Genomic DNA, 12,038 nt, shown 5'->3' with positions numbered 1-12,038 from the left:
TTATCTAACAAGAGTTGTTTGTATTCATTCAGATGTGTTCTACATGTCAAAAATATGCTGTTTGACTTTTATTGTAATTCCTCATCAAACATTTGAAAGATTGACAGCGTGATTTGCAGTCTTGCACATGCTACATGCGTTGAGTTTCCAAAGATGATTTGCAGTGACTTATGATCTTCTTCTGCTTGAGTGCACCTGTCCTAATATAATTGTAGAATTTCTGATATCCAAGAGCAAAGACTAGCATTTCTTTTTCAGTCTGTGAGTATGTAGTTTATGTTTCTGCTAGTGTTCTAGATGTATACTCATGTGGCTTAAAGTAGTATTGCTGTTAGCCTTTTGCTTGCAAACACTTGATATATCATGCATAATGCTGCATCAAAATATTTAAGTGTATGTACAGTGTACACCTGTCTCTTAAGTAACTCCAAACCCTTAGCCTGCTTTTCAGATCAACTTCAGTCATATCTTCCCCAATGAGATTCTTAGATATACACTTGTGTACAACTCTGGAAAGAATGTAAGACATGTAATGTACCATTTCCAATAATTACATTAAAGAGGGTTTACCTGTCAGAGATTGCATTTATAGAATAGCACAGACTTTGAATGTTTCTGGTTGTAAATCATTAAGAACACAACCCTTATATTTCAGAGAGAATGAAGCAGTCCAACATTTAGCTTTACTGAATTTGAAACTTTGTAATCTGTCTAGTAAATTAATGAATATCATATCATACTGCTGCCAGGGTGGTGCAGCGATTAGCATTGTTGCCTCATAGCAATAGGTTCTCCAGTTCAATCCTCGGCTGGGGTGTCTCCTGTGCAGAGTCTGCATGTCCTCCCTGTGGTTGTGTGGGTTTCCTCCGGGTGCTCCAGTTTCCCCCCAAAGACATGCTATAGGTAGACTGGACACTTCAAATTGGCCCTAGATGTCGTATGTGTGTGTGCCTTCCTTGGAAGATTAGACACTGGGGTGGCAACTTGACACTGTAAAACTTCATTGCCAATCATGAGCAGACAGGTGATCTGCTGTGATGACCCCTAACCAGGAAAAGCCAGAAGAAGAATATCATGCTGTGTTCAGAAGTCATTCAGGCCTTTAATATTTATCAGCTACAGGTCGTTTCAAAGACCTCTGTAGTCAGTGTAATGCCAAAGAGTAGTTTCAGGAGTCTGTGCCTGACGTGAATGGTATTTTTTGCACACTGAGCAACAGTGATCCCTTTGCCTGCTGTTTGCACTACATAATGCTCCCTTGGAATCTATTTGCTAAGATCTTGTGGCTCTAGATTGATTCTAACTTTGTTTCATTTTGCACAAAATAGCATACTGTTAACCCATTGTGTATGTTTAGATTGTCTAACAGTCACATCTGGCTGTTAAACTTCCATGTCTGCTTTCATTGTTGAGCCAGTTTAATGCAGTATTTTGTCTTCAGGCAGCCTACACCCTCATGCAGATTAGAACAGCTTGCTAAATATCAGTCTCAGTTTCAGTGTTTTGCTTACTGTGCCTCTGCATTAATCAATAATGTCAGTGATACAGACACATTTTCTAAAGCTGCGTTAGTGCAGAGTTTTTTCTACTCAGTTTTAACCAATACTCAACTACTATTAGCTTAGCACACACACTTACACTCTGGCTGCCTACTCAAGTGTTCTGATTACTTCTGAAAATATGCAAATTATATTGACTGTATTTGCAAACTGCCCGCATACATATTTATACATTTTTATTCTGCTCTTTTAATCCAATTTCCACTTGTTTTACTTAAACTCTTTAAGTCATGCTCACAGACACTCATGCATTGATTCTAAGTTTATAGGCTTTTTTTCAGTGAGATTGCTATTGCTCGAAACAACAGCTTGGAACCTTTATTTTTATTAGCAAGTATGACCCACATGTGTCAGTTTATGCTCTAAGTAAAGACAAAAATGCACTCCCAGTCTTATTTATATTGCTGTTTACCAGTAATCTTCTGAATCTAGACTCTGTCAACTTTGCACTCTGTTGTACTATCCAGCTTACACAGAGTACGTTTGACAGTTTTGTACAGTAAGCTGTCAAAAGTTTTAGTCATAATTCACTGCTTAGTGACCCTTGTTTATGACCTCATTTTGCACTCTGTCTTCTGGTGGAGAGTATGTGGTGCATATGTCTGTGATGTTTCCCCCACCAGATTTATGTTGGAGACCCAGAATCATCAGAGGCATCTTTTTTAAAGGTGGTGGTGACTAGGAGGATAGTAAACACAGAGGCAGGTAATGTTCCATACAGTAATTCATTTACATGATTCTTTTCTCAGACCAGTAGTACACATGCAAGAAGCAGGAGTAGGACCATAGCACAGAAGCAAGTCAACTTCCAAGATAAACTGTGGCTCGTCTTGGGACTTGTGTTCATCCACAGCAACTTGCATCATCAGTGTATAGGGTGGGGGGAGCTGATAACCCTTAAACCAGCTGGCTTAAACTGGGCAGCATGATTATATTCAAACTGAGAAAAAAGCAGGTAATTATGGGGACACACTGCACTGCTACAGATGCAAAAGTATAGCTCACTATTATGTGAATGCAGTAAAAAGTTGTGTAGCAGAGTATTTTGTGTGAGATGTTCCCAGTAAAACAAGCACCCCTTTCAGTGATGTATCTCTACATTTAAGTTGGGCTCCAGGTAGAACAAGCACCTCTGTTAGTAATGTATTTCTGTGTTTATGTCTGGCCTTAACCAGCTGTCAGAGTAACAGTGAGCTGGGCCACCTCTGTCCCCCCACGATAGAAGAGTAGGCAAATAAGTACCACCTTCTTTAACCATCTCTTCGAAGAAGCTATTTCAGTTCCCAGATTACTGTGTGACACCATGCAGTAGTTGGATTTTGGCGCTTTATTCCTCTGTGGAATATAGCCAGCAACAGAGTCATAATTTTCACTTTTGCAATGTGTTCATCTCTGACAATCAAATGTATTCCTTTGGGAAACCAGAGATAAGACTGTTGTAAATTAAATGTATTTTTTTGTGCTATATTGTTTGTAACTTGCAATTCTGTAGTACATTCAATGTGTTTCATTTCTCTTGTGTTTTAAATTACCGGTTTGTAATTCTGGTACAATTATGGGTGGGCAGGCAGCTTTCCTACTAGAATTTGTATATATGCAAACAAATACTTTTGAGATTAATCCATAAATACTTTTTCAACTCATCAGCTTTTGGTGGGGGGTCATTAAACTTACTTTTTTATGGATAGACTAGCTGTTTCTCCTGTGGATGGAATTTCTTTCAGGTTTAAATGTTGTGGCCTTTTTGTATAGCTTTGCATGGGTGTAAGGTGTATGCATTCATATATGTGTAGTATTTCTTACTAAAAGGTGGTTTAATTATATTTCTTACTGGTTTGCAGAGACTTAGGTCACGGCTTGTAGTTTTTATTCAAGTTGCAATTTGCACGTATTTTAATGCAAGTTTTATTCATTTAGAATTTTAAAATGTTTTTGTAATAGATAATACTTTTAATTGCTGTTTTAACTTGTTTTGACAGTGGGTCTAAGCTATGTTGATGTTGCTCTGTTGTGCTTAGGTGTACAATGCCAAAGGTTAGACTCAATGAGCTTGCTTTGTTCATTATTAATTTTGTCAGTTTAATGATGCAGTTTTAGTGATGCTGTTACTTGAAGAAATGAGTGAACTATAAATAATTTCTCAGGGTCTGTAGACAATATTTCATATTTACATGCATACATGCATAACATGTTTTCATATACATTTACACATATATAATGTGTAATTGTATACAATGTGCAGTTGGCTGTTTGTGTAAATGACCTATATAAAGATCATAATGCTTGTGTTGTTAAATATTCCCACCCTTCATGATTGTGGTGCCATTATATTTCATTTTTAGAATGCAAAGCGATGTTATCTCTGATAGTTTTTGGTGCTATAACCCCCCTCCCCAGCTTACCACAACTCTATATACTTTTTGCATAGCAAAACACATTTAGATTAAAAAAAAAGTGATTATACTCACATTTACAGATGGTTATACATTTCTTATACCAGAGACATTTCTAAATATTATGCTTCTTGTATTCTGTTATAGTTATGAGATGTCTTGGAATACCTGGAAGGGTTGTTACAAACTATGTTTCATCTCATGATAACGATGGCAATTTGATCACTGACATTATACTGGATGAAGAAGGAAAAGTTGACAAAGCTCAAGCACAGGATTCATACTGGTAAGTTTTTTTTGTCACCCTATAAGGAAGGAATGGCATGCTTAAGGTGTTTACTTCACAGACACAAGGTTCAGGGTTTGATTTATTTGGTTGAGAAATTTGGCTAGCCTTAAAATATTTGTTTGGGAAATTTGGCTGTACTTAAAATGGCCCACAAGTCCAGAGAGCCTAGTACTAGCCTATGAAGAAAGTATAGATGGTTAGAAAAACTCACTCATGGATGACAGAATAGGACCATTTACCTGACGTAGATTCCACATACCACACTAAATGGGTTACTACTGATTGTCAGTGACTAGATTCGATCCATCAGATTCTGCATTCATTAAAACCCTACGCTGCTGTCTTAGAAAGATATGGCCCTAGCACAGACAAGGGCATAGTAGTGTGATTTCCTGCAGGCTGTAACAATGAGGCCATCTCCTGAAAGTTATTACTACCTTTCCCAAATTTAAAATCTCAATTTCCATGAAAAAATTTAATTTCTTGGATTTCCAGTTTTAGCTGATTCTCAAATCTGCCCTACAACTATTTACTTAAACAATATAATATAATAATCTAATGATCACCCTACCCCTCAGCAAAGCTCTGTCATATTATCTAAATAGTAACCCCTGTCATTAAAAAGTCCATTCCTCTCCCTGTGCTTCCAAGAACAACTGTCCAATCCCCACTAAAGAATGCAGTCAGGAATCCCAGTCACTTGCTTAAAGATGGAAATTTATTTAAGCTTGATTAGTGAGATATTGGGTTGATTCTGAAGGAACCATTTATTTCATATCCAGAGGAATTCAAATTGCTACAGACATACAGTAACAGATACTACTAGGCAGCATAAGAATAAACATATAATTATGTTGATAATAGAGATGTGGTAGTGGACTGCAAGACAGTATTAACACTGAGTCAAAAACTTATATTTGTATTTTGAGTAATATAACAATAAGCAATGAAATAAGGCACACTATACAAATACAATGCAATGGATTATGAACAGGTGATACCACTAGTGAATTAGGGAACATTTTCACATGCAAGTAAAGCTGACACATAAGAGTTTATTTTGCAAGGTAGAAGTATAGAAGGCAGTAATGATACTACAGTATGTGATCGAACACTCCCTTGCTGATCTTTGGCATTCAGTACCTTGTAAGGATATTTTTGTAATTGTAACCTTAAAAGTAGGGAATCTACCTTGGAAACTACATAAAAGTTAAGTTATGCAATAGCATAACAGATATACATTGATTACAGAGTTGATGACCATGTATTACATGCAAAATGTTAATTGTGAAGTGTGAGCAGTCACAAATGTAACATGGAGCTAACAGTAAGGTGACCCATGGGTATCACTTCAGATTTATGCATTTTTTTCACATTATGTTATCAAAATGTGAACATATGTATTGGAAACACACTTTTATTTTAACGTGTTTTTTTGTACTTTCAGAACTGTGACATTGCTTTCCAGTGTTTGATATACAATATTAATATTCAAAGTAAAAACTTAGGGCCATATTTATAAACACCCACACTCCTACACTTTGCATTATGCATTGTGCATACATGGACATGATGTTTGGTAATTATTAAAGGGCTCTGCATGTCACTCCCATCTTCAAAACAAGGCTAAGTGTCTGAAGATGCAAATGAAGGCATTAGCAGGTGAAATACATGCTAATTAAGCAATTCAACATGGAAGAGCTATTCAGAAACATATAAAGGGCATGCGGTGCTCCCTTGGCCTCAGTTCCAATATTCTTTGGGATACAGCCATGAAGACACTTAAGAAAAAAGTAGGGTTTGCTGCTGCTGTCATTATCTTGTATGTACAACATATTTTAATGAGAGGTACTGCTGCCAGACCATAACCTAGGAGGAGCAGGGTGTTAAGACCATGTTTGACTTATGGACTGCATGATACTGAAAATGCACAGCAATACAGAGTGGACAGTGATACCCTAGAAAGAATATGCAACCTCTGCCACCCTCACCTGAGGCTCTGTGGAAGTCATGGAAATCCCTTCCCAGTAGAAACCAAGTTATGTGTAGAATTAAGCATACTAGCTGCAAGCACTTTTCAAAGACCCACAGGGGATATGCTAGGGGTGTCACAGGCCTCAGACTGCAGAGTATTACATCATTTTCTAAATGCAGTGCTACCCTGACCTTCTGGGGGCCCTAGATTACACACACACACACACACACACACACACACACACACACACACACACACACACACACACACACACACACACACACACATAAAAGCTCTATCCAGTGAACAGAGAATGAGGTGTATCAGCAGGAAAGGAGCTTTATCAACTGTCAGGTGATCTGTAATGCCCAAGATAACCCTGGCAGTTTTCATGAATCACACATCTGCCCACACAATTGTGATATGTATGCAAGGTTTGATAGGGGTGACTTTCCACATAGGCATCTATTGAGGGATGTGGGTGTATACACTAGAACCTTGGCTTATGACACCCATGAGAAACCCACAGAATCCCACTCCCACGGAACAAGGAAACAACTATATACACCCTCAAACTAGGAATATTGTAGAGCATGCATTTGGCTTGCTCAAGTCAAGGTTCTGATGTCTAGACACATCTGATGGTGCCACGCAGTATGACCCAAACACCTCTGCCAAAACACCCAAAGTCTGTGCCATGTTGCACAATAGCATTCTCAGGAAACAGCTTCAACAAGGACACCTAGGGCAGGACCACAATTTCCATTTCCACAGGCAGGGCCAACAGGTCCAGCAGATACAGATGAGAAGTCTGAGGAAGAAGCAGCAGCTGTGAATTATTTTGACAGATGTAAGCATGCACAATATGCCATGGCTCTGGCTCACAGGAATAGGACTGCAAACACACTCACTACCTAAGTGAAAATCAGGATGCTAAGCTCATACAAACACTAAAAGTGATGCATGCAAAATTCAGCAACCTTCATTTACGGATGTCATGGTTCTGTTTTGTGAGCATCAGACAGAGTCAACCCCAGAAAATACATCTTGTAGCAGCAATATTATCCAATGTAAGTGATGAACTTGTAAAAAAAAGAAATATAAATAATTACTCTCATATGCAGATTTTGTGCATGGCTCAACTGTAGAGGAATGTTAGCAGTGTCTCATGAGTGATAAATACAATATAGATATTTGATTCTGCTCAGTACTTTGCACCATGCAGTAAGTTTGCCCAGTATAGATAACCCAACAGTGACCAGGGCAATCTTACCATAATTAGGACTGCAATAATAAGAATATTAGAACAAATGCAATGATGACAAAGAAGTACATAACAAATCATTTACATGTGAACAGGAAAAAGAACTATAAAAATCAGTTTCTGCAATACATTATATTAAAACAAGCCTCTGAGTCAGTAAGTATTAGCTGCCCACTCTGTGTGTCAGACATAGGCAACCCTAAGTCACAAAAAATGTGCTAAGGGCAGTGCAGGGCATGATCGTCATCACTTGCACAGCGTGAGGTGGGGTGGGCAAGGCAGACTTCAAAGAAGTGCACGTGTGTGAGTCAGAAACCAGTTGATTGGCATGTATCCATTGTCAGAGCCAGTAGTAACAGATTTAAATCAGTCAGCATTATCTTAGAAGATAACCTTTTTAACAGAACTGATGGACACAGCAAAGGTGTGGTGTATTTGGCTCTATGCTTAAAATGTCCTTGTTACTACACTGGCAAAACGAAAAATGCATTATGGAGTAGGATTTCTCAGCATTATTATGATAGTAATAGGAAGGATGAAAAAATGCATTAGCAATCCATATTGATGTCAATGAAGAACATAGCTTTAAGTTTGTTGTTATTGAACAAATTAATTTAGGAGAAAGAGGGGGACCTTTGAATGACTTCCTGGAATTAGCCGAACTGAAATGGCAAATTAAAACAAATGCAACAGTGAGCACAGGACTAAACAGTGCTGTGTCCATCAGTTCTGTTTTAAAATTGAAAGCACAATTTTTTTCTCTAAAGAAGGTTTTAATATGTCAAACTGTTTTTAAGAGTGTTCACATGTGCATGTGAAGTTATTATGTATTCCTTTGTTCGTTTGTATGCAATGTATGTGTTTTAGAATAGATATTTTGTTATGTTTTTATATTATGCCTTTACATTTTATGACATTATTGCTTTAAGAAATTTCATTATCTGTACAGGTGATTGTTATATGTTTTGTATAAAAGGGATGTTGGGTAATGTGTACTTCTTTCTGAGGAAGTTTCCATTAGAGAGACTAAAGCACTCAATAAACAGTATTTTTGAGTGGATCTGGACCTCAGTTCTTCTTTTTTCTGTGGATTATTAGTTAGTGTGTCTTTGATCTTCATTGTTTGGGATGGAGGTAACTCAAGACAATGATTCACTTACTCTTACTTCTTTGGCGCAAGCCATTCAAGCTTTAAATAGTACAGTGACAAATGTGGTTGTTCTGATGGATAAAATGACCCGACAAGCCTATAATTCAATATCCCAGGCTATGAGGAGTGATTTGGGCCCGAATGGAGCAGAAATCAACAGCCCTGTGGAAATTCTGTGCAGTTTAGGCAGTTCTGGTATTACACCAGCACAGAGAATACAGTCAGTGACTTCTAGCCAATCAGGAATGCTAGATTTGCATATTGCGAATCCTAGCCAATCAGGAGCGCTAGATTTGCTTATGACACCCATGATGTTAAATCCAGGAAGTGAGGGGTGGGGAGCCCCTTACAATGGCAGAAACAGTTTGCTACAATGGTTGGAAGGGGAAAATGACTGGAAAAACTAATTTCAACGCGTTCCAGCAGAAAATACTGGAACTTTGAATGAGCAACTGGCCAATCTTGAGAAACTAACTATGGAATATCGAAAATTACAACTGGAGAACAACTATCTTAATGAGTGTGTAAGGACTGAAAGAATACCAAAGGTCCTTAGATTGTGGAAATTTCCATCTGGCCTGGTAAGAGACTCTTTACTACACCTGGAGCTTTTGGAACTTTTTAACAAAAATGGCTGCAAACTTTTAAAATGTCTCATTAGAGACACTGAATGCAAAACGCGTGATTTACTGAACAAAATTAATGCTGTAGATGAAAGTATTAAAAGGGATTTACTGTTTGAGTTTAAAAAGGTTGATTATTTTAAAATGTTTGAGAAAATTGATACTGCAATAATAGTTATGAAAGAAAGAAAAATACACAAGCTTAGGAGAGATGAAAAGGAATATGGGGAGAATAGAGCCTACCCTTTACCACCTAGAGGGCAGGAAAGGACAGGTGCTAACATTGTTGTGACTACAGCTAATATGACTGATGCTACTGGTGACAATACGGAAAATATCCAAAACCCTTTAGAGAACCCCCCCGAGGAGGTCAGAGAGACTGAGGAACCAGGGGAGGGAAGTGACATATTAAAACCACAATTACAACTACCAGTACCCTGCACATTCCATGGGCAACTGGAGGGGGAGGGGGAACAGATTCCAATGAATGACCAGGACAACAATGTAATTATTTTGAAAAACAAAGGTGGAGACTTTAAGGTATATAATTACAGTAACATTGCATTTAATGAACAGGTAGCAGAACTGTTTCAAAAAGGTTTAACCTTTATACCTGACAAGAAAGCTTCCCTTGACCAAACTATAATAGATCTGAAACTTTTCACTAGGAAGTTGAATTTTGATTTATTTTTCAAAGGGTTGAATTATAACATGCATGAACAAGGTTGCCTAAGAAAACCCAGTACATTTAACCCCACTTTACATCCCACTTTGGTTATTTTTGAAAAAATATGTGAGAAAGACAGAGATCTGTTTAAAAAAGGGGTCAACACACAGGGTAACAACCTAAGTAAGTCAGAGATGGCATTATTAAAAGACATCTCTCAAAATTCGGAAATACGGGTCATGAAACCAGATAAAGGCGGGGGTCTTGCGATTATGAATTATGATATATATACAAACAAAATGTTTAACCATTTGTTTGGGGATGCATACAGAGAAATCAGTTTAAATGAGAAAAACATTTGTTACAACAAAGCTGACATTATATTGGAAGAACTGCTTATGAGTCAGCAAATTAAACTGGAATAATACCATCTTATGTCTGTAAGAAATCCCAAGATACCAACAATATAAGACCCACCACTGAAACTCATTGTTGATGCTTGTGCATCAAACTCTTTTCCTATAGCGAAATACATAGATGGTCAACTAAAGGGTGTATTGTTAAATTGCCCCTGGATACTAACATTCATGTGACTTCTTGTCTAAAATCAACAAAAAGATGTACAAAGACAACCTTGTCTTTGACAATTGACATTAAAGATCTATTTACTGTGATTCCACATGAAACTGGTATACTGGTTTTACCAGTATCTCTGCTAGTATTCAACACTCAGTCACAACTGTATTCTTACACTAAGAACATTAATGGAAATTGTTCTGGACACTAATATTATACATTTTGAACATCAGTTATTCAAACAAGTTCAAGGTGTGGCAATGCCCTAATTTTTGCCAACATTGTACTAGCATACTGGGGAAATGGAATTTATATTCAACAGTCCCTTTGCCAAAGACTGGTTATTTTATGGCAGATTCCTTGACATCATATTTTTTGGGTAGAAGACAAGTGGAAAATTAGCCATTTCTTAGAGTATTTGGACAACCGTACCAGCACATTCTTGAAGGGAAAGACAGTTTGATCCCTAATTATGGGAAACATATTATAAAAGGGAAAATGTCATGTAACAGCAAAGGCATGGTGTATTTGGCTCTATGCTTAAAATGTCCTTGTTACTACAATGGCAAACCGAAAAATGCATTACAGAGTAGGATTTATTAGCATTATTATGATATTAATAGGAAGTATGAAAAATGCATTAGCAATCCATATTAATGCCAGTGAAGAACATAAATTAATCTAGGAGAAAGAGGGGGGCCCTTGAATGACTTCCTGGAATTAGTAGAATTGAAATGGCAAATTAAAACAAATGCAACAGTGAGCACAGGACTAAACAGTGCTGTGTCCATCAGTTCTGTTTTAAGATTGAAAGCACAATTTTTTCTATAAAGAAGGTTTTAATATGTCAAACTGTTTTTAAGAGTGTTCACATGTGCATGTGAAGTTATTATGTATTCCTTTGTTCGTTCGTATTTTAGAATAGATATTTTGTTATGCTTTTATATTATGCCTTTACATTTTATGAAATTGTTGCTTTAAGAAATTTCATTATTTGTACAGGTGATTGTTGAATGTTTTATATAAAAGGGATATAGGGTAATGTGTACTTCATTCTGAGGAAATTTCCATTAGAGAGACGAAAGCTCTCAATAAACAGTATTTTTGAGTGGATCTGGACCTCAGTTCTTCTTTTTTCTGTGGATTATTAGTCGGTGTGTCTTTAAACTACTCTAAGGGTAACTTTGATAAAAACTTAGCAGTCACAGCCAAGGATAATCATAAGGCCTTTTACTGCTACATATGTAGCTTAAAAGGTAGGACTCAAGCATGTGCTGAACTAGTGACTAAAGATGTCACACAAACCTGTTCCCATAGAGATAGCAAACCTGTTAGTGAACAGATTTGGTTCATAGGTTCATAGGTAGGTAAAAGGCTATCGGCCCAAGGGCCTACGTAAGCCTAGCCAGCAAGGTACCATAGCTTACGCCACCCAAGAAAGTTATTTTCCTGTGCCACTGTCCAGCAGAGACACAGAAGTGAAAATCACATTACCTTATCCTGCTCCAAAGTTATCACAAACATTCCCCCAACTTCTCCCCA

General features: G+C 37.4%; 1 protein-coding gene across 1 annotated transcript in view; it reads left to right on the top strand.

Moving 5' to 3' along the window:
* Nucleotides 1–12,038, top strand: part of F13A1 (coagulation factor XIII A chain) — a 1,111,088-nt gene that overhangs the window by 466,801 nt on the left and 632,249 nt on the right. Inside the window, exon 8 of the mRNA XM_044064861.1 lies at nucleotides 4,100–4,238. Within this exon, the coding sequence (XP_043920796.1) occupies nucleotides 4,100–4,238 (139 nt within the window). The remainder of the gene's footprint in view (nucleotides 1–4,099; nucleotides 4,239–12,038) is intronic.

This window comes from Protopterus annectens, chromosome 3.part0 (genome assembly GCF_019279795.1).
Source record: "Protopterus annectens isolate FY-2018-M chromosome 3.part0, PAN1.0, whole genome shotgun sequence".
NCBI lineage: Eukaryota > Metazoa > Chordata > Ceratodontiformes > Protopteridae > Protopterus > Protopterus annectens.
This window is presented reverse-complemented; position numbering and strand designations above follow the sequence as displayed.